Raw genomic sequence first — 23851 nt, forward strand, 5'->3', positions numbered from 1 at the left:
TCATCATGCTCACAACAGCAGGAAAGACCTTTTCTTCTGCGCCCCAAGGACCACAAGTGTGCCTGGTTTGGGAACAGTGCCACAGAATATCCCAAGTAGTCAGAAGAGCTGTGTAGAACTATTAGTATTCTCTGGCTTTTCTGATGCTTTAACTTGCTTGGATTACAACACTGAATTACTGACTTCCAACTTTTGGACATCCCCACCTGACACGCTGTTCATATGTAGAACTCCCCTTCAGCCCACAGCCCCGCTATCTCAGGTATCCGCTCCCCAAAACAATGCCAAACTCCATAAGAATGGACTCATCTCCCTCCTCGACTCCCCTTCTGAGACCCTGGCCCATGAAAATTCCTGACAGGCTCTTTAGTGGAGTGTGTTGTTATTCTTGTTCCTCATGGTCTGTTTGTGAGAAGCTATTCCTTTTAACAATCTGTCTACCTGTGCTGTAATCATACCTTGTTTTGATGTGCACACAGGCTCTGTGTGGCCTGGATCCACCCAAGGACTGCAGGAAAATCACATTCCACATTCCACACAGGAGTTTAGCCCTCTCCATAATATTTCTGGTTCTGATCTAACTGAGACTGGTATTACAGCACTGTAACTCCATCAACTTCAGCTGAAAGTGTCTGCTCATGCCAAATTTGATTTGGTCTGCACTGAAACAAAAACAAATCAACAAACAAGCTTAGAGTGAGAAATACAGAGTTAGGCTTCCAGAGCTCTTTGGAGCTGATCCCAACCCTACCCTTGGTCATTTGTGTGCCTCCCTTTTCCCCGTAAAATGAGGATATTGGCATTTCCCCATTCATAAAATGAGGTATTTACATTGTCATTTGTGAAGGGGTGTACTCTTTGTACTTCACCTGGAATATGTAAAGTGCTATGTGACAATACTGCTCCTCCTGATTTATGCCAGCCTATGAGAGATCACAATCAGGCTTTGCTATTATTTTTCTGATGAATACACTTCATGGAAAAATGCCTGATATAATGATGGCTCAAGATTAGTGATGCAAGTTGGTTTATTTAAAGCAGTAACATCAAAGCAAAAGGTCTGCTGATTCAGCTCATAAAAATCATTGATGCATAAAACCAACAATAATATCAAGAAAGAAAAAGGGAATGGAGGACTGGGAGAACAGAAGAAGAAAAGGCAACCCAAACCCATCATAAGTGCACACAAGACAGACGGTCTAACTCTTTCAAGAAGCATTTGCAAATACCCTTGTGCTTAGTGGGGAGAAAGTCTACGTGAAAAAAAATCTATGGTAACTGGAAGGACACGATATTAAGAAAAGGCATCTCTCTTCCATTTATCTATCTTTGATTGAAGCTTCTGGTCCAGCCAGCAGCTTGGGTATGTCTTCATTTACAATATTCCTTCCTGAAATCTGAAAGCAAATTGAAATGGAGGTCAGTACCTGAAGAGGGTTTTCAAACCATCCAAAGCAGCACGCCGTAATATGGACTTAGCTATACAGTGACAAGTGACCATTTGCAGTCAACCATGTCCCCAATATTCTATTCATAAAGCCCACAGTGAGATATACTGTGCATAAATTATTGCACAGATCACCTCTGCAGAACGTAGGCAAAAATATCATGAGAACCATCAAGAACAGCAGGTCTAAGGCAACTCATGGACTCTCCAGACCATTCCCTTCTTGATATCATTTCAGTCACATTTATTGTATTCTAAATTCATACGAAAGGATTAATAGAACCTAACAGCTTCTTACAAGCACTGCTTGACATAAGTGTGACTCTACAAACTGAGATGTAATACTCAGGATTAATACTGGATAAGCAAAAGGAGATTCAGCCCCTAGGGAGGGAGAGCTGTTTGCTTTTGTTGGATGAACGAAGTTACTGCCCATTACCCATAAATTAATTCAACTCAAAACACTCTCTTCTGCACAGTGTTTTCTCAAACACCATGCCAGGACATTTTTGAGATACATCTCCCTCTGAGGTTACAGTACAGAATGCACTATTCCAGCCCTGCAAGGCATTCTTTTTCCAATAAAGAAAAATTCTATTTGTGCCACGCCAAAGGTTTTTAAAAGCCTAATCACTACTTGCATCTTGTGGCTCCATGATGAAAGGATAGGAAGGGAACTAGCTTCTCATTCCTGCTGTCATTTGTCATGATGTTTATCATTCCTCATTCAGCTGTGGTTTGGTCAGCTCACTGCTAAACTGTTCTTCCCTCCTCCCTCCTTCAACCCACCAGAAGGTTCATACAGCCACCAATTAGGGTGAGGCAGGTCATTATTACCTTTGTCTAAATCAATGTTCTTTGCTGGGAAGCTTCTGGCTTGCTCAGCCTTCTCCTTCAGGATGTTGTTTTTGTAATCTGTGTAAGGGAGGAGTACAATTCAGACAGCCATTAGAACATTAAAAACCCCAAAGCTTTACAGGCAGGGCGCACATGTGTTCAGTCCTTCCTTGAAGCACTCTAGGCCTGGCATCTCCAGATCTCTAGGAGTAACTCATGGAGTTACTCAGCCACTCAGCAGGAAAAGGAAAGCTGCTACAACTTAATTTTTGCCCCTGGCACTAATCAGTTATGCATACTTCAGTTTCCTGCTCCTCGTAGGTACCACAGATTCTTCCAGCATGTAACAAAAAGCTCTGGATTATCTATGCGAAGCTCACCTGAAGGTGACTGATGCAGTTACTCAAAGAATTTGCTCACAGGGGAGCTCTCCTGAGACATACAGAGAAGAATTTGTACTTGCTGCTGTCCTGGTTTGCAACCCACCCTCTGCAACCCCTTTGTTCTTTACTTCAGATTTTGTATCTACCTCTTGTTTATAGGGCCCCTTACAGCAATTCTGTAGCTTGGGACCTAAAGTTTGTCAGCTTGTTCTTTTAAAGGTTGTACCTTTACTGGGGGTGCACAGAAGAAAAAAAAGGGACAGACTCAATTGTTTCCTGGTTTATCAACATGTTCACTGACATACAACAAGTTGCAGCAGGTATGAACTTGGCATCGTGGCAAGTCTTCAGGAATCTCAGGGTAGTGCAGACAAGAGGATCATTTTTGCTTTACAGATAATCCACTCCAAGTCCAAGCAAGAAGACACCCCTGATCGATTACTGACACAATAAACTCAAGGCTGCACCTTCAAGCATCCATCTTCAGGAATGTTATAAGCTCCCCGAGTCAGTCCTACATATCCCAGCAAAAATACTTTCACAGATCACCAGTGAGATTAGCTTCCTTCCCCTCTTTTCAGTAGGTTTCATGTTACCATGAGTTCCAGTGTTTTTTGTATTTTCTATCTTTTGTATTCTAAGACCTTTGTTGCAAATTTTCTTCCTATCATGTTCCCCAAGTTTATTTGTCCTAATTGCTATCACAGATCTTGATAGAAGGCCAAACTGTTCACTAAATGATTTGACATCCAGGGAGGATGAAACTGTAGAAAGTTAAACCAAACTGGCTTCAATAGAAGGTGGAGGCAATGAACTCAGCTAACTCATGACTTCTCTTTACCCCCACTTCAACTACAGTTCATATCCACTTTCAAGAGAGATGATAAGGTCAGTAGTTAGTACTAAAGAATGTTGATCTAATTTTTTTCTCCAGATCACTCACTTCGAGCTAGTTTTTATGTACTGTAGAATGATGATATTCATATTGACAAATGCTTTTAGTTTCTTGGACAGGAGATTCTAGAGAACTGCCTTGTTGATCTTCTTCCCTAAACAAACTGCTTAAATTTGAGGAATCCTCTTCCCTAGATGTTGTCTTGATCTCATTCCACATTGTATTGCACTCACTTGAATTTGGCTTTCAGGTGTACGTCAAAGCAGCCCAATGAAACAAAAGAAGCCGTGCCTCATTACTGACCAACCTCACCAATCAGCCTCTAGTTAAACTCAAAAGTCAGGACTGCCCTCTCCAGCTGCAGTCCCCCTGCTTGCACTGACTTGTGGGTTGAGATTCTCAAAGTTGCCATTTAAAATCAGGAGGTTAAGTCATTTCAAAATGGGCATCTAAATGCCATTAGAAAATCCTCAGTTATAACGAGTTTTGACCTGGTTTGGAGAATGGTTGCTAGTTGATGCATACCCAGCCTGATGTCTTCACTTTTGTATTGAGTCAGATCTGTTGTGTCGACTGTAAATTCTTTAAGATTTACATCCTTCCTGAAAAAGGAATAACAGTGAAAAATGGTATTGTCACATCCTTCAATAACAGCTCCCTTTCACACTTTTTTACAATAGCTTTTCTAATGCTACTTTAGAGAATTTCATTTACAGTGTTTATTTGCTATATATCTGGAGAAAAGCTGAAAAAATCCATAGGAGATTTCATTCTCTATTAAATACTGGTGATTTTCACAGCAATCCTTACAGAATCCTTTCCAGTTTCTACAAGGCTTCCCTGGAGAAAGCATGACACAGATAACACCATTGGCAGCCCTTGTACATGGGTACTTTTCCTGTCTTTGCCCCTAACCTATCGGATTTCAGAAGGTCATACTGCTTACTAGTGAATCCGGTTCTCCTCTCTCTCCCTTTCACTGCCTTTTCTATTAACACCTTGAGATCTCTGGCTAGCTGGCTCTTTTTTCCCCCATGTGTTTGTCCAGAGCTTAGAAGAATGAGGACCCAATCTGTACTGGAACTTCCCCATCTCTTCCACTTTAATAATATATAATAAAACATAAAGGAACCCAGCTACACAATCTTGGCCCCAATCTCACAGTAGTGTTTACAGTAGATCTGTGCATTACGCCTCTACCACTAACTCCTAATGACATCTCACAGAAACATGATCTGTGAATCAGTTCCCAAAGTATAACGAGAGGAAATGCAACTGCCAAATCAGCCCTACAAACCATTCTCTCCTCCTGTATTTTGACAGCATGGAAGTCACTCCCTCGTATGCAATCATTATGCAAGTGTATATTCCTGGGAACATTACACTAATAATAACTAGAGTGTAAAGCTGCAGAAGAATTGATGGAAAGCAATGAATAAACTCTATCAAACAGTCTATGCTTTACATGGCTGTACTCGTACTAACCAGATCCTCAGCTGTTTTAGGCTCTTAATGACAACTGAGGGTTGGGGCCCATAAGTTCATTTTTATGTATTCTAATCATAGAGAGTAGACCCCGTAATTATACTTACTCTCCATATTTCTTCACATTGTATTCATAACCTAAACAGGGAGAAGAAACAGAATGAGCAGTCGTTTCCAATCCAACCAACCCCTCCCAGATAACAGTGATAACAATAACACCTAATACTTATTCACAATGTTCCTTATTGTGATGCTTACAAAGATCACTTTCACAATCCCTCCAATACACAAGAATTCATGCGTGTTCCACTGCCACAGGGAGCTTCCCTTTCCTTTACTCACCAGCTTTCCAGTGGTTTTCCCAGATGTATGGATGACCAGCCATGAGAAACTACAGCAATTGCCGTATTTAATTTCTTTCCACCTCCCATTTATTACAAAAATATTAACCACACCTGTCATCTCATGTGTCCTGGTGCTGCACTTTCCCATCCCCAGCTCATTGCTTGGGCCTGCGTCCATCATGTGCTACAGATGCTGGTTTTCATCAGCCTCCCACGTGCCAGGCATGTAACTACACTCCTGTCTCACCCCACCCTGCAAGGAGTGATGATTTCAGGCTCCTCTTTTCCATTCAAAGGCCAGGGCCAGGAGTCTGTCCCCTCTGTGACTGCAAAGTAACTCCACTTAAGTCAGTGGAGATAGCCCCATTTTGTGTTGGTGCTAATCCCCTGACACGTAAATAAGGATGAATGTGGTACTCCAAACAACACACCAGAAGACAGAAATTCCCTGGTATTTGCTTTTTGTGTGGCATCCAAAACTATTTTTGTGGAAGTCACCAAAAGATCTCAGTGTTCATTTATCTAATTGCACACAAAGAGTCACCCAGCACAGGGAGTCCAGCAAGGACTTAGACACCTTAGCTCCTAAGGGATGCATGTGGGCCTTCTGCTCTAAATAAATTCCACTTGTAAAAAGCAAACTATCTAGCGGTTCTAATTTTCTTCTCGCTTACAACAGAGCAACTCAGCAAATCAAGGCATGGAAATTTTTACACCACACTAATGAATCTCTCTTGGCATCAGCACCTGCAAAGACTCCCCACTGCGTAGCTTGCTGGTTTTCCAGAAGAGGGTCACTGCCTTCAGCATTGTGCTTTGCAGCAATTATTTGCAGAATCAGCTCTCCTGTCATGAGATATCCTTATAAGCACTACAGGGTCGGTCTTTTCCAGCACTTACCTCTCTGCCGGCGCTTGCGGGTGATGAGGACAACGATGATGAGGAGGACAATGAAGAGCAGCAGAGTTGCCAGGATGTAGCCCAGCTGCTGGAAGAAGTGCACCCGGCTCTCAGGGATGATGACATTTATTACATTGTGGCCCCTGACAACATTTGGATCTGATGGCAAAGGAAAAGGAGAACAGGCTGATAATTGTAATTTGCATCCAAAGCAAAGCACATTCACACATGCGCCCATATGTGGGCCCGAAAAGCATGTTCAGTGAGAAACTCCTCTGAACTGCATTAAGTAAAGGGCAAATGGCTGCCTAATTTACAACATACTGCACCTTTGTCAGATGGAAGATGCCTGTGCTCTTCACAAGACCATTATACTTCCCAGGAGCATGAAGTATTAACAATGACTGTTGCACATTCCCTTGCTGCTGCCTGGCTATCAGTGTGTTCTTGTTTACTGCAGAGGGGAAGCCCAGAAAGAAGCCACACTAGACAGCCCCAAGTCTTTCTGCAGGGTAACACAACGCGCCTCTGGGTCCCTTACAACACACACACCACGTTGCTTCGGCTCCAGACAGCTGAAGTATGAAGCAGCTCCTCCCTGCCAAGGGTTATAATTTACAGAGTGGGAGGAATTTTCAATGCCAAAGAATGAGTTTCCTTTTAAATAAAATAAAAATCAATAAAATAAATAAAATAAAAACCCGCAAAGAAAAGCCAAGATTCCATTCCATTTGTGGGTGCAGCAGCATTTCAGTTCCACAGCACAGGGAAGGGTAACTCAAAACTCTTATGTGGAACATTTTTGTAGATCTCAAATAAATAGGTCAATGTTTTACACATATAAAGAGGAAGCGACTTCTCTGCTTGCCATAGTCAGAGGAGTGGACAAATCCAGCCCAGGCACAGACAGCAAACCCGTAAGACACACTGTGCTGGGGAAGGCTTTTCTCTTCCAGACAGAGCTGAAAGTGACACCTTCTCCCCCTAACAGGGAACATTCACAGAGCACCAGGCAAGAACCAGTACAGAGTTCTGGCCTACCATTCTCTTGGGAGTTCTATCCTGTAAATTAGTCAGGGGAATAAGGGGAAAGATGGGAGAAAATATCCCAAAAGCCACAGTACCATTTAACAGATGTGTTCTAATGTGAGAAATGTTGACGTTTTTGGAACTGCTGGCATAGTGACTGGTTCCAGTTTGTCGGGTAGTTTGTTTCCAGCATTTAAAAACACCAACCCACCAACAATAAAATCAAATCAGACAACAGTGGATTGAAATAAACACATTGAAACCAGAGATGATCATTTGCTAATGCTAACAGCAGTCCTAGAAAATCGAGAGGTTTTAGCATATCCTCTGTTCTGGTAGCCCAGCCCTCCACTCCAGCAACACTCCACTTTTCACTGGCATTGCTATATGCTGTGTGCTTGCTGGCTATAGTGCTGAAAATTAGCATGTGTTTTTCACCACTGCTAAGCTAAAAAATACCAAACCAAAAAACCCACTTGCAAAGCTGCAAACAGTATACGTGACAGTTCTACTTTAACAAATCTCTGGATCGTGAAGGGCTTCTTCAGCCGCTGCCATAATGAGATGGTAGCCACTGGAGCAGCTGTTGAGCCAGAAGTCAGCAAACAAATGCATTCTATTCCTGGCTTTTTGCTTTCCCACAATACTGCAAGATAGGGTAGGAGTGGAGTTAAACTTTAGTCAACATTGGAGAGGTCACTGTAAAAACAAACAGTGGAAGCAGAGATTCGGTAACTTCGGGTCTCCTTGGCTTACTCAATCAAGTAATATTAAAAATGCTTTGTCAAAACACTAGTATGACAAGTATCACTGGTGGACTTCAAAGTGTATCACTGGGAAGGCAGTAGAATATATCCCATTTTATAATTGGGGAAACTGAGGCACAGAGTAATGGTTGATTCAATCGCACCTAGTAGATAATGGCAGCGCCTAGAATAGTATCACCAAGGTAAAACAGACTCTCCTCCTCATCCTAGTGTTATATCAGAATTTAAGTGAACGCAATGAAGGTTTATTCTGTAACCAAGATCTGATCTTTCAGTATGTCTCAACATGGCGTGCCCATCTGCCTCCAATTCACTCACGTGATCTGGCTTAACTACTGGAAAATAAGTTTTAATGGTGGGGGAAAAAAGTTAGAACAGAGGTGCCTTTACATTACTTTACCAAACTGTCAAGGGTCAGATTCTTCTGCTGGGAAAAATGGAGAGCGCTCTACCAAGAGAGCTCACAGTTGCTGGGTATGTGGCCCATTTTCTTTTCAAGGCTGGCAAAGGATTGAGAATAGTGTAGCAATAAGCATGAGACACAACAGATGCCATTCTTCAATCACTTACTCCAAAGCAAACGCAGAGTAAAAATGCACTGAATTAGTAGTCATTCACCACATTTATACTGCTGAGAGTGAGAGCAGAATTGAGCTCATGCTTATATTCAAAACAGGATGAAGTTTCCTGTCTGGAAATGGCTCCACACCTTGGAGCTATGCCAGAGACTATAGCTGCTTGCTGAAAAAGCTCATTGCTTTCCTTTTGTTATCTCCCTATGTTTCATTTTGGCTTTATGTTATATCCCCAGAAGAGTTCTATACAGTTTTTCATGGAATGGGGCAATATCTCAGCCTTTCCTGCTACACACAAATAGGGCATGTTCCAGCAGGCTCCTCATAGCAGTGGGTTTGAAAAAGGCACTCCGGGTGTCTCAGCTTCTTTCACATTCCCATCAACTCAGCACATTTTTGTGTGTGATGCTCTCAGACCAGCTGAGCGTTCACTGTCCGTAGGGGACAAAGCTCTTCTAAGGCTGTTCTTTTTGACAGTGAAAATGGCTTTTCTCAGGAAGGCAAGTTCCTCCAGCACTGAGGGCACTACTACCAAACTGAGACATCCCAGGCAGGTTAAATTACTTGTAGGTTCTGCCTAACTTCTGAGTAGATAGGTAACTATTCAGGAACAAGCAGGACAACATCCAGGAAAGAGAGGAATAAATTCCTGGGTGGGCAACTCTGAAAACAAGATCTAGTTTTCATCTCCACAATGTGATCTGGATAGGGCTCAAGGGCAGCAAAAGGGCCGCGGGCAGGGAGACTGACACTTGTACGTCCTGGCCTCCATGTCAGCTCAGCCCCAACAGCCACTTCTCTTTAGTACTCCCTGGGTTTTCTGGACACCAACCTTAGTCCCGGGGGAGGTTTAGGTTTCTGTGACTTGAAAAAGCCAATTGCTAGAGAAGAATAGACCTATTTAAAAATATATGAAGCATGTCAAAATTCTGTATTAAGCAGCCAATAAATATTAAACCACAATGAATATTTTAAAATGTTGATAGGGAGCTATACCCAAAAGACTTAAAAAAAAAAATTAAACTTGGGATTTTTATTTTATTTTTCTGCCTGAACTAAGCATGATGGTTTTGAGTTTGGACAGGCTGTCAGATGATAGCTCACTGCAGTGGAAAATGTGAAAATTGGTTTAAGAGAGGGAAAAAAAAAAAAAAAGGTGAAGGGTGGAGGAAAATTCCTGGTGCTTGATCCTGCACAATCTGGCATCTTGCACAGCCTAAAACCCAGTGCAAAGGGGAGAGAAACACTGATGATCTACACTGGTGAGAATAGGAGCATGTTGTAACAGCAAAGGCAGAGCAGAATCGACCCCCGCCCCACACCTTCTCCTGTTCCATAAAAGCAATCAGGAAAGGGAGTCTGTTAGAAAAACAGCTTGTTTGCCGTAGGGCATGTCAGCATTGCAGAGCAGAACACGCTGCAGAATTGCCCTGGAGCAAACAAAACAGGAGCTGGACATGATGTCACTACAGCATTGCAAGCCGGGTAATTAACCCTGATGGGTGGGACACTCCACTTTTGGTGCAGCAGAGCGTTAAAGCAGCTCTACAGGATCCTCATCAGTACTGCTACGCATGCAGCTCTGGGTATACCAATGTAATGGAAATAGCTCAGAAACAACCAAGCCCATACACTAGAGCCATATACTAGTAGCGAGGGAGGCAAGACCTCATCTACTCTTGTAACCCTAAGGGCAGGAACAGCCGCTGGCTCAAATGTGAGAAACCTTCATAGAGGAAACCTCAGTGTTGCTCTACATGGCACCTTCGCTTCAGTGGTGTCTATGGTACTTCTGCAGGGCACAGGTTTGCCTTGACTACGCTCCCTCCTGCTGGCGCTAAAGTGATCCCTGCAGACCACTGTGGAGGGACAGAAAAGGCAAGAACGTTTTGGCATTTGGAGCAAAGGCCTCCTGAGGTGATCATGTGGAGTAACACGTCATATTCCTGTCCTGTGACTTACTGAGCTCTTTAGAACTCAAAGGTGCAACTGTAGATACTTATCTCTTCTTCAATCAGGAGAACCACTTCCAAAGGCCACTTACCTATGGCTGGGGCAATGTTGTGAGTTGTGAGGTTCACCACCTTCTTCTCTCTCACTGGCTCCGTCACAAAGACTTGGTAGATCCTGCGCTCATGCAGGCCACAGTAGTGATGGTGCAGGTGGCAGGAGTAAGTGCCTTCATCTGCACTTTCCAGCTCTGAAATCCGCAGGGAAAAGTCACCCACGGCAAAGGCTGTGTCAGTGATGTTCATCTTCTGACGAATGAAGAGAGGTCCGTAAGAACGGCGCTCGCCAGAGGCGTACAGATCAATGAGGCGGTCAGCCCGGTCATGAGGAACCCCTGGGGGCTGCCTGTCCCAGTGGACCACTTGTTGTTCCTCTTCACTGTGCCGTTCGGTCCAGATGTGGTTATGGTTCACACAGGGGAGCATCACTGTGCTGCCTTTTAGGGCAACAATCACAGGCTTTTCCCCATCCCAGTACTGATTTGCATCTTCAGCTGTAACGGAGACAATACAAGTTGTGCAACCTTGGTGCATCTTTACATACTTGTCCTATGCTTAAGGACACCCAGGCACACCTAAGATTGCTCTCAGACCCTGCAATCCTGTAACACATCCCCTCCAAAGATCTTGAAGTGCCACAGGGGTAGTGTGCCTTGTTCACACTTAATTCAGCTGTTAGTAAAGAAATGCACCTTTATCTTCTACATCCTAGGTCAGTGCATTAAGCAAGACCACTTTCTTTTCCTTATAACTGAGAGTTAATCTCTTGCTTCAGAAAGCAGGAAGTATATTCTCTCTACAGACTAAGAATGGAACGAGAACAACAGATTTTGTCTTCAATATGCTGTATCCCAATTCTCCAAGCAGGAAATGCTCTTCTACTCACAAATGCCCTAATTACCGGAGAAGTTCAAGCAGCACTGTATTTTGTTCTTGAAAAGGAATAACAGAAGAACCAAAACACGGATGAGCAGACTGGGGCTCACAGGCCTGCCTGGGTGTTTTTATTGCATAGAAGCTGGGAAAACAGCAGCAGAAGAGATGCACTTCTCTACTATCCAATCAGCCCTTCAACAACTTCCCAGCACAGTCAGCCCCAGTAACTTCACTTGAGCATTATACAAAAGTCTATTTAAATGACACAGCAGTGATGCATGTGTGGCATGGGTGGCACACACTGCAGTTGCCAACAGCCCCTTAGAAGCTTGCTTTTAGAGCTGGAGTTAAGGTGTGGTAACTTGAGGAGGCTTTTTAACTACAGGTGTCTCAGGGTAAGCTCACCAACCAATGTGCAAGGCAGATCTTTGTGGCTAACCTGACTGATGATGGATTGTTACTAAGGATGTTCTACCGCTGGAGCAGTAACAGGACAGTTAGCTAATTGGGCTGCCTAGAGTAAACATTTAACTTAACAGGCTCCATGCATCGTTTGGCACATGCCAAGAAAGGAGAAAGGTTCATAAATAACACACATTGAATAAAGTTTCTGAAACTCAGGGAATCTGATAGCAAACAGCATAGTGAGCACCACTGCCTCCTGATGCTTTCCAAGCCTCTTGTGGCATCTGTGCCCTGAACCTGCAACTGAGAAGGCATAGGCAAAACCCTGCATCCACACTGCTCTTCTCTGACAGTAGCAGAACAGCACGCAAGGCCTACCGTGAATCAGCACACAAGCCCCACTGTGAATTCAACAGAGTCCTGGTGGCCGCTGGACTCCAGTTGCCAGACCAGGCCCCTTGCAGAAAGGAACAGCAAACTGTCTGTCGCACCTACCTTTCTTGGTGATAGCTAGTTGGATTTTCACAGTTTCGTATAAGTGGCAGTAGTGATGGTGAAGATTACAAGAATATGTGCCTTCATCACTCTCTGCAACATCTAGTACAACAGGGAAGAGAGGGGAAGTTGAATGTTTTAGGCTGAGACAATGATTACTTTTGTCATTTATACTCGTTCCCAAATGCTTGTATGGATGCAAAAGGGCCTGTATATAACTTGGTTCTAACCCATCCTTATCACCAGGGTGGGCTAAACAGAGAAGAATCATCTCACCTAATATAATAATTTGTTCAGTTTATTTGCTGTTGCATGGAATGTATTTGTATTAACAGACGGAAAAAGAAAGCCAATTTAAGTTAAGCTAAGAGCAGGCATAGGAAGAATGACAATCTTGGGTTTATAGTTCAGGAACTGAAATACAGTCAAAGGTCCACAAGAAGCCCAAGTGACTTTCAGGCAATGAGTTGTTACCAGTTCTCTTTTAAAATGGGACTGTTTCAAAGGGAAATAAAACACTATTGCCAGTGCTTCAGAGAACCTCATTAACCTCATTAGACTGATATTTATTTATTTATAGAAAATGCTCTGTAAAATAGCCGTTTTCACTGAAAAACACAAAGTTAATTTAGTCACGAATCCTCTATTTTGCAGATAGCACAGGGAGAAAAGATGCTGTTTAGTACCTTTGATCACCAAGGAGAAGTTGCCATCTGTAAATGCATTCTGGGGCATGAATATCCTCCCTTGGTTGTAGGAGCTGTATACACGCTGATCTCCAGCTGAGTACATGTCACATAGCCTCTCCATCTTGTTATCTCCATAATAGTTGCTGTACACGTCCCAGTGGACTACACGCTGGCGGTCATTCAGACGATCCTGGGTCCACACCATGCGATAACTCTTGCAGGGCAGGACAGCCTGTGACCCCAATGTAGCACTGATATTTAACACTGACACTACAACACTGTCTGGGTTTGAGGCATCAGCTGGGACTGAGAGCCAGGAGCAAAGAACAAAAAACAGAGTTACCAGATTAATGGCATGCGAAGACGACACTGGAGTAGGACTCAGACCTGTCCTAGAATCTCTGCACACCTTCCACCCAAAATAAAGTAACTTTCAAGACCAACATAGAGCTCTCTCATGGAGAAATACAATAGAAAGCCACTTAAAAACACTGATTTCATTCAATGAAAGCGATGTCTATGATGTCTGTTATCAGGATCGTAGATTTGACCTGTCCTACCTACCCTTCCTAATCCTAATCCCCAGTTTAATCAAAGTTCAGAGACACTAGTTCATGGGATGCATGGTTCACGTCTATGGAAGTTAGCAATGAAACCCCCATCACATGTCATGAAATCAGGGTCCCTCTCATTTCTTCTCATGATCACAAAAACAGGCAGATTACAAAAATGTCACTCACCTGAATATAAATAAACAGAACCTGTCAAAGCAGAAAAAAAGAATGTTACTGACAACAAAAGGAAGAAAAAACTACAAACACACTCATAGTCAGCAGCCACCTCCTCTGTTATTATTCCATCTATTCCTCCCTTCTCTGTTAATACACTTATTTAACATGTGTATTGTGGTTACGCCCAGAGGCTCATACCTTGGTTGGTCCATGTTGCAGCAGACACTGTACGCTTACAGCAAAAGACAGTGCCTGACCCAACAAACTTAAGCTTAAGAGCAATGTGGGATACGCTCAGCCTGCAACTGAATTTCATACAGTTGAAGTCTTTATTTCATACCATCTATAGTCACAGAGTTTTTTCCACCATCCTATTCAAACATTACACCAAAGCTATCTGTCAATGTATCACCCACAAAAACTGTCTGAAAGGCCTCTTCTGCCCAAGAGGAAACTATTTAACAAACGTTGTGTAAGACAAAAACAAGAACCCAAGGAGGCAGGAGCGGGCAGGGGGAAGGGAGGCACCAGTATGATCTTAGGATCTGATATTGGTCCTGCATAAATAACAAGGTGGCAGCAGAAACAGCAGGGCAAGAACAGTTCATAGAATCATAGAATAGTTTGGTTTGGAAGGGACCTCTAAAGGTCACCTAGTCCAACCCCCCTGCCGTGGGCAGGGACATCTTCAACCAGATCAGGTTGCTCAGAGCCCCGTCCAACCTGACCTGGAATGTTTCCAGGGATGGGGCATCCACCACCTCTCTGGGCAACCTGGGCCAGTGTTTCACCACTCTCATTGTAAAAAGTTTCTTCCTTATATCTAGTCTGAATCTACCTTTAGTTTAAAACCATTACCCCTCGTCCTATCGCAACAGGCCCTATTAAAAAGTCTGTCCTCATCTTTCTTATAAGCCCCCTTTAAGTACTGATAGGCTGCAAGAAGGTGTCCCTGGAGCCTTCTCTTCTCCAGGCTGAACAAGCCCAACTCTCTCAGCCTTTCCTCATAGGAGAGGTGTTCCAGCCCTCTGATCATTTTCGTGGCCCTCCTCTGGACCTGCTCCAACAGGTCCATGTCTTTCCTGTACTGAGGACATCAGAGCTGGACACAGTACTCCATGGGGTCTCACCAGATGGGAGTAGAGGAGTACTATCCAGATGTGACGAGTTAAAGCCATGTTCATTTTTGTGCTGTTTGACCACTGTGAAATGAAATGTGACAGTTTCACTTCCATCTCTTCCCCAGCAGACACCCACATCTCAGTCAACTTTCTCTGCTAAGGCAAAGGCCCTGAAAAGACTTGGAGACAGAGCTGACCCCAGGTCATTTGCTGGGGATTAGAGCTGCCCGAGTAGAGGGAAGTGGATCCACACTGCTGATGCACTAGATTGAGGGCCAAAAGATAACTTTCATCTCCAAGACTCCAAACCAAACTCCTATAAAACATATAGGGGGATAAATGCATTGAGGGAATTCTGTAACTGCAGGATGCTGAGTCTACCTGTCAAATGAGGAGTGATGTGACTTGGCTGTTTCGCTTCACACTCACGACACACATTGTTGTCAGAACTCTGCTGGGCAAACACATGCTCGCTTTGGGAGCATGCCCCCCCCGAGTCTCTCCCGCTCACTTTCCTGGTCTGCACAGTTAACACTGTAATGCTCTGGATGCAACTGCAACTCTCTCCGACTCACGTGACTCGGATCTATGCAGGAAGAACTTTGCAGGCAATGAACTAATGCCTTTGTTTCTGCATTTCTCTGGTCCAGCCCCTCCTGCTTTTTGTGTAGGAGGGGTCTAGGAGGTCTCCTGGCATCATGCTTTGAGAGCACGATTCAGACTCCCAACACAATGACATCATTCATCTCTCGAACCAGTCAAGCCCAAGTGGGTTTCAGCAAGATCATTAGATGTTTTGTCCTGCTAATGTCATAGGCACAATGTCCTCCAGACAAAGGCTGTATTTTTTTTTTTTCCAGCCCTGGTATTTATGCATTTCAAAAGAGAATAAATTAACTCCAGGCTGGGGCTATTTTAACCACACCCCCCGCGCATGGGCTGAGAATAAACTCTGTTCCCTTCCCTTCTATCACAAAACACTGGGCAGTGACACCAAAGAGCAAAAAAGAGCAGCACCGTCTGTTGAACTGCCAGTTCAAAGACACTCCAAATAGAAGTTATTTTTTCTACATTTATAATCTCAGCATCACAAAGAAAAAAAAAAAAATCTTGCACAAAGTCTGTACTGCTCTGAATATAAGAAAGAGACATCATACACAAGCCATTATAATTCCATCATTTGATGGTCTCTCCTAACAGGCTGCAAAATGCCTGATGGTAAAATATGAAAGCTGCCAGCCTCTGCCTCTGGAAGCCAGGACTTAGATTTAGCTTAGGACAACAAAGGAATGATACAAAGCTGTTTCACAGCATCAAATCAGCCTTCTCCAGGAGAAATCAGTCTCACTTGCGACAGGACAACCAGCTCTCAGCACAACAGCATCCACTTCTATCAGTGTGACAAAGCAATGCCCGTGTGTCTGAACTGGTCTTGTTTGCCCTGCGGCAAGGCAACAACACAGTATCACAACATGAACAGCGACTTGTGTGCTAGGAAGTGGTGTCTATGAGCTGCCTGGCTGCACAGCCAGAGCTTCCAGAGTCTTGCATTACTGCTCATTAACAGCAAATTGATTTGGTGCTACAGAAACATCCTCTCCTGGCTCAGCAAGAGGAATGCATTTACTTTTCTCCTTTCCTCTTGCAAGTTAATGTAAAAAACATTGAGCCCAAATGCAGCATCATAAATCTAACAACTGACAAAAGTATCCACCTAAGCCTTCCAGTATGCTCTGCTCAGCAGCCTGTCGCAGCCCTAAACCAACAATAGCACTAACCCCTAGTTTTGTATCTTTTAGCTGGCCCTGCTGGCATGGTAAGGACCACCCAGGTCCTAATTCTCTATCCCACTCACAGGGGCCTTTTGCCAGGTTAGGCTGCTGGAGCCCTGTCAGCCAGCTACATGCATTTCTCCAGCACGCTTCCAAACACAACTCTCTGTAAAACAAGGGAGCAGTGAAGTTGTCTGTAATGTAACAGCTTTTAGATAAGAAAAGCTTGTGTCTTGTGGGTTTTGACAGCTTCTTTTTCCCTCCACTCTTAAAGCTTCTGCTAGCAGCTCCCTAAGAAGCAGGGCAGGAGCACTCTCGCTTACTTGACAATTACACTCCAGGGTCTTTCTAGGTCTGCCCCTCAGCGACCAGGAGATGTTGCTTCCTGTTGGGAAAAGGGAAGGGTCTGTTGATGCCTTGCCTGCATTTTACCATACTGCTATTTTGACTTGCTGAGTGTTGCCACACAAAGCTGAACGGCCCAGGGTTACAGTGACATTGTGCACTAGAACAAAACCCATCCAAGATGAAGGCATGGTTAAGTATTGTGTTGGAGTTCAACACAGAGACAGACATCGAAGAGAAAGGGTTTTTCACTGCATGTCTGTGCACACTCACACGCACACACACAGATTCTGGACAGAAGCTTTGGGTCTGAAGCCTGCCCTAGGGTACCATTCACAGTGTCAGAAAAAGTGGTAGGTGCGTATACCAAAAAGACAGTGGCATAGCAGCCAATAAGCAAAGTTCTAAAAGGGAAAGAAAGGACAAGTCTTTACAAGAGGCATGGGAACTCCACAAGACAAAGAAGGAAGAACTGATTGTTCTCATTCCCCAGCAATGCTGGAAATCTGCACATACACATCAGGTCATGAATAAGACTCAAACTTATTTGACATGGCTGTAAATGAGATCACTTAGAAATCTAAGGAATCTGGAACGTCTCTGATCTCTTGTATGCCTGGAGAAAACAGAATTGAAAACAACTGACCTTCAATAACCTGAACATAGAGCAGTAGTTAAAGAAGGAATAAGACTTTTTCTCTTTTCAGTCTCCTCCCTCTGCTATGAGACCTAGCTCTGCTATGTGAGACAAGCAGAGCAAACAAGGCATGTCCCCCAGCCATGCTTTTTAAAGTTATTGTTTGTGTAACACGGTAGCTACTGAACAAAGGCAGAGATACATCCATAACGCAGCAAAGTTAACAGCTTATGAACTACAGGATTGGGATAAACTGGAAGCAGTTAATTTGGTGAGTCACACTTCCCAACCTGCAACTGTAAAAATCAAAAAGTATTTATGCACCTAGTGAAAGCTCAGACTTCTGTAATCACAGGACTCCAGGACCTGGAGCTTCAAAACTACGAAATACCTTAATAGTTGTCAACACAGAACTCACTGTAGCTTTCATTTTAAAATTTCAAATTCCATGTGATGGATAATCACTTTGTCCTCTCCGTGTGATGTACCCACAAAAAAACAACAAAAAGACATCTATATGCTGTCCCCCGACATGATCTGTGCAAACTCAGCATGCCTCTCAGCAGGATCCCAGAGGTATTCTGCTGGTCCCACAATATAAGGAAGAGGAAAGCAGCCTGCAAAAGCGTTTCCTAATCCCTTGTAAAAGGCAGAGCCAGCTCTTACTTCTTGAATCCCATCCACTTTTCAAGTAAAGAATTAAGCCACAAAAACTGCAGGCAAACTAGAAGTAAAAGCCTCAGGCTCTGAAAGACATCTTACATACTCAGAGCTCTATAGGCAGTGTCCTTGGAGCAGTTCAAACAGAAAACTGTCCCTTGAGTCTTGCCTGAACAATAGCACCACTTCTCTCCTCCTGGAGATAGCTGCTGGCAGAGGGTCTGCTTCACAGGTAGATGCATGTGCTAATGAAACTACTAAGTTCTTGTCTCATACTGGAAGATGAAAGACTACCAGAGCAGAAACGGAAACTGCGAAGACCCTAAGTGGTAGCCTGAGTGCCAAGTGGCATATACACTCCACAAGACATGACAGCACCAGCTCTACCTGCAGTGCTTCTGCTGAACTCAGGAAGGGCCTTGCCATCGATGTCAGCAGAGCGAGGATAAGCTGCCTGGAATAGTGCCTTACAAGGCAATAAGCATCACTGAAGTCCAGATTGTAGCGGTGGGCAGGAAAGAAAACAAACTAAGTCGTCACTGGAGAAATGACTGTCATAACCCACCAGGTGCGTAGGTTGAAACAACAGTTTGTGAGGGTGACGCTCCGCTTGCCTAGGTAAGCTCAGCTCATTATTCCTTTGCACACCTTCTCTAGCATCTCCTGGTCTGTCTCAGCTTCTTTTTTCTTTTGAAAAAGGAAGCGACATCACCTTTACATTAGGGGCACAGGGGGATGGTCTAGTCCTAGAGAAAGGACACGTTCTTCACAAAATCTGTATGTGTCAGATTCCTTATTTCTCCCATAAATCCCATTGTCTATGCAGAGGATTTAGTGGTCTCTGTAGAGCCATTACACAATTATTGCAAAAACAGCAGCCTGTGCTACCAAGCTATTTCCAAATACTTTTGGAGAACGGCAGTGGCTCCATCCTGACTCTTTAGGGAGCTGACCCAGCGTCTAAGAGGCCATAATGGCTTATGATGCAGTAACATCAAGGTGACAGCTACACAAAGGAGCTCAGCTCTCTTCTGGTGGCCATTTTTTTTAAAACCCACTGACCAGTAACCAGGAATAACATTTGGGCCCATCTCAAAGAGGCAAAGGAGGGAGATAGTGAGCAATACAGTTCCACCTAGACATCTCCCATTCACCACCTGCCCCTGCTGGCCTAGGGCTGCAAGACTAAGCTTTTCAGTAAAACAAGGTTTCCCTTGCAAAGCCAACTGATGGTCAAGGCAGGCTTTGAACTGGGCTTTTATCCAAGCCTCTGTGTTTGTTTATTTTTAAAGGCTTCCTGGGACAACTTTCTCAACAGCAGAGTCTTCTGCTTTCAAAAAGGATGTCAGGGCTGGAGAGCCCTTAACTACCCATCTAGTCCCAACAATTCCAACACCTCTCTGCAGATAGGAACATGCCCATGAATTGGCAAAAAGCAAGAATGTGCTGCTTCGGCAGAAAGGAAAAAGCCTTCTGTCTGTACAAGAAACCAATCGCCATCTTGGCCACTGCACAATCAGGATGCCTCACAGATTTGCCCTAACTTTCTCACGGACAGTTCAGATATTAGCTCAGCTTTATAAACCCTTCTCTGCTTTGTGTACTTCATGTTGGCTCTAGGCCCACGGAACAGTTTGTAGAGCCATTCCAAACACAGTGCTGTTCCTCCCTGCAAGACATTAACACTTGAGGGTGTGGTTCCTCTCCAGAAGGGATCATCTCAGCAAATATGGAACAGCACAGATTTCCTCCCTTCTTCCCTTCCTGTCTTCACTCATTATGTTATAACCTGATTTGTGTGGGGATGGCAGGACTCAAACATCAGGGCTGCCTGGCATACGGACAGTTACCTCTCCAAAATACACCTGAAAAAAGTCTGTCAGAGATCATCCGTCCTTAGGTGGGATACTGTTGCCTCTACGCAGCTCCCCCACTGCTCTATAGCAACCCAACCTGCTGTTCCTGCCCCGGGTGCTCCCCAAACACTGCCAACATGCTAAACCACACTGGGGAGTAGCTGGACTGGTTGGTGCTTCTGAAATACAGTATGTGGCCTCTCCTCCTTCTCCAGGCTTAACCCACCCCCACGCACTAGTTTTCTGAGGCACTTTAACCCTTCTGTCCCTATGACTGATCCCACATGTTGCCAATTCCTAAACCTTGCCTTGAGGCATTGCAAAACTGGAGGTGCTGTGGTGACATGGAAACTAGACTAATTAGGGACCAACCTGAGAACTCTTCAGCTTACTCCATCTACATACTGAGGAATTCTGAGAGGCTCAGGTGGCTAGCCACAGCCTTTCATTAACAGGACTGTGAAGAACAGGGGTGTCACCGGTCCCCAGAAAGCTTGTGCTCCTCACTTTCTACTGTCAGCACCCTGAATGAAGTCTCTCCATAATGTTCTTAGAGTTGTAATTGGTCCTTTGCTCATAGGTGCCTTCCTTAGAGCCCAAAGTGTTGCAAGTGTGGATTTGCTGGGGTTTTGCAATTAACCCTCAAATCTTCTCCTGCCATCCAAGCCTTATTGGGGTTTCTCTGCTTAGCTTGGGGCCAGGCTCTCGGGACCCTGAGTCTGCTTTCAGCTCTTACAGAAAACTCTGTGATTAAGGAAAAGGTACAAGCCATTCTGTTACTGTAAGCTCATCAGACCTGTCCTCATCCCTTTCTGGCACCTTACCCAAAAGTGAATTCCTATGTCTCTGTCTTTATGCTGACAGGAAAAAAAAAAACAACCAAAAAAACCCCCACTTTAATTTTTTCGTCCATCCTGAACACTCTCACACACACACACGTACCAGCTGTTTCTGCCTCTTCAAAAGTATAAAATAGCCTTGGATCATGTAAATCTAACTATGCAAGCTTTACTGCACTCACATTCAAGCTTATTGGTTTTGAATTTGTTGATCAAGGTAACTGATAAGAAAAAATAGATTGCACAAACATGCTGAATGGAGTACCGCTTAAACAACCTCAAGCATTTCTCCATTCTCTCCCCTTTCCTCTCCGAAAAGCATGAGAAATCCATGATTCCCTCCCGCCACAGACAAAAACACAGCTAACTTAGGAATCTAAACAAAATCTTACAAAGATAACAGTTCAAAATCTTCTAGCCAATTTCCAGCCCCGTCCTCTGCAGTTGAAATAAAAACAAGTAACATCATGCTGATCAGCTAGGAGCTTACTTTGCTGAAGCAAAATCTGCCACAGAAGGAGTTTTGCTAGTTGCTCCATTTCTTCAGCTTCTCTGTGTTTTCGTCTCTCTTGAAAAACAAGTTGAAGACTTTTTTTTTTTCCTTAAACTTTTTTTTTTGTAACTGGAAAACACTATGACCTCATCAATTTACACGCAGAAAGCTGTGGACAGCAGCTCATATTCTGCAGAATTACTCCACCTACAACTTCAATTCCCCACCTCCCCACTCTGCTCTCCCCCTACACCCTACACTCACACTCCACCTCCTTCCTTTCCCTGACGCTTTCTGCACAATTACTACGAACACCCACTCTTCTCTTTCCCCTCCCTCCGGGACCTTCTGATCTGCCCCTGACTTTGATGTAAAAGTTTTATTGAGTAAAGTTGGTCCCACTCAGCTCTGCGCTCGCAAAACAATCTTTCTCCCTCCCCCTAGAGATGGAACTAATTTTCCTTGTGCTTTACTTGATCCAGCTGTTCCTTCCTTTGTTTGACACTCATCCAGCTGTCTGCTTGAGACTGGATTTATTCTGTTGCCTTCAGTGTTTTTTTGATCTTTGTCTCCTCATATGGTTTTACTTCAAGCTCAAGTCTCAGAAGACAGCCTAGAAAACAGTATTTACTCCATCTTGTGATTTGTAAGCAAGGGCTTAATAGCAGCTATCTTAGCAAAAGGATAATAATGACAGAGACTGAGTATGTGGGAGCTTAGGGCAGTGCAGGCAAAAGAGCCTAGAATGCAACTAAAAGCCCTGGAATACTGCAATGTGGGGAACAGGTTTCCCTATCACAGAGGCCAGAACACGGAAAGCTGGCTCAGATTTAGAACTTCTGCTTTCAGCCCTTCCTACAAGAACTGAACTATGCTAGTAGTTGCTTGACTGGCACCAAGACAAACAGCCAACACATTGCAGTAACCTTAACCACAGAAGACCTGATACACTGCTGCTCTTCTCCTTTGCGTTCTCATAAGATAATACCAGCCCTGATAGCAGTGCCAAAACACAGCAACAACGTCAAGCAACAACTGAATTTTCAGCAGTCTTTGCTCAAGGGAAGGACTGTTAAATTACATTAACCAGTTCCTAAAGCCTGTACTGGTGTATTTAACTGTGTTTATATAACCCACTTCACTGTGTCCCACAATGATTAGGAGTATTAACGCAGTCAGTTACTGAAAACAATCAATGACAAACAGCAGGGAAAGAAGCAGTAAATTCTTCAACTCCAAACATCACTTCACAAAAAAGAAAATCCACCCTTCATGCATATACACTCGCAGACCAGTTAAAGTTCAGATCACCTTAGTTTGCATGTGCAGACCGGAGACGGTCATTTTTTCAGCTTGGGGGATTACTTCTTCAGGTGCTGCACGATGTTCAGAGGGTGCAGACTCCTTAAAATGGCAGGGCGAACCAAGCACGGAATGAAATCATGCCCTCATGCCACCGTTTAAACAGCTGAAACTTTACCGGCCTAACCTGAAGAGGGCAGCAACCTTCACAGGTACTGAGAACAGCTTAATCAGGCTGCTGGCTGAACCATTTAGAACAGGCCCTGAACTGGTTTAAGTGAGTCTCCTCTGCTGACTCTGTAAGTGTTAAGACATTTCTCTTCCACGTCAATCCAAGTCTGAGTTCTGAAAAAAGGCAATTCATTTCCAGTGGAGAAATTTATGTTATTTTCAAGCAGGACAAGATGGTAAAAGACACTGAGTCAGAGTATTTAACTCCCTGTTCCATAAAGCGCCTTCGGATATGGGTATGAAAGGCGTAAACGTTGCTTTAGACTTGGAATATGGCTCCATCTGAATCTGGCCTTGTATAGGCTCAACAACCTAATCCATGTAGGTGACTGAATTAGCCAGGAGTCTTTTAATACAAGACTTGCAGGAAAATTACATGAGTATAGAGTCAGGAAATAGTGTAGCTGCTGCTAGTGTATGTTAAAAAATAAAATATTGTAAAGCTTTCTGTTAGCTTGCATTCTGTTCTTAGATTATTGTTGTTTATGGTTAACAGTGTTTAGTGGATTTAACAATGCAATCAAATTAGTCATCAAGTGGAAAATGTTGGGGAAAGGGAATTAAAACTTATTCTTAAATGTCCGTCTGTAGAACAGAGCTAAATATATTTGGGACTCTCATAGGAGAGCTTAAAAATACAAGCTAGTAGCCTTCCCATGGCACTCCATGGAGATAAACTTAATTGCCCCACTTGAATTTTTCCGTCTGACATTTTTCTGTACTATGTA

The 23851-nt window shown here is 43.8% G+C and overlaps 1 protein-coding gene across 6 annotated transcripts in view; it reads right to left on the reverse strand.

Annotated features, from left to right (window-relative positions):
• Nucleotides 1-1010: 1010 nt before the first annotated feature.
• The window catches only part of MXRA8 (matrix remodeling associated 8), a 43221-nt gene continuing 20380 nt past the window's right edge, over nt 1011-23851 (reverse strand). For 5 of the 6 annotated variants that reach the window (XM_076355877.1, XM_076355876.1, XM_076355878.1 and 2 more), the window contains 9 exons: nt 13877-13897; nt 13134-13442; nt 12448-12549; nt 10707-11165; nt 6292-6450; nt 5155-5185; nt 4088-4164; nt 2285-2362; nt 1011-1397 (listed from right to left, as the gene is read on the reverse strand). In XM_076355877.1, coding sequence (XP_076211992.1) covers nt 1372-1397; nt 2285-2362; nt 4088-4164; nt 5155-5185; nt 6292-6450; nt 10707-11165; nt 12448-12549; nt 13134-13442; nt 13877-13897 — 1262 coding nt within the window. In that variant the 3' untranslated portion in view covers nt 1011-1371. Of the gene's footprint in view, nt 1398-2284; nt 2363-4087; nt 4165-5154; nt 5186-6291; nt 6451-10706; nt 11166-12447; nt 12550-13133; nt 13443-13876; nt 13898-21587; nt 21816-23851 lie in introns of those variants that run through there. The other variant, XM_076355880.1, reaches the window with a different exon arrangement.

Source organism: Aptenodytes patagonicus, chromosome 19, assembly GCF_965638725.1.
Source record: "Aptenodytes patagonicus chromosome 19, bAptPat1.pri.cur, whole genome shotgun sequence".
Lineage (NCBI taxonomy): Eukaryota > Metazoa > Chordata > Aves > Sphenisciformes > Spheniscidae > Aptenodytes > Aptenodytes patagonicus.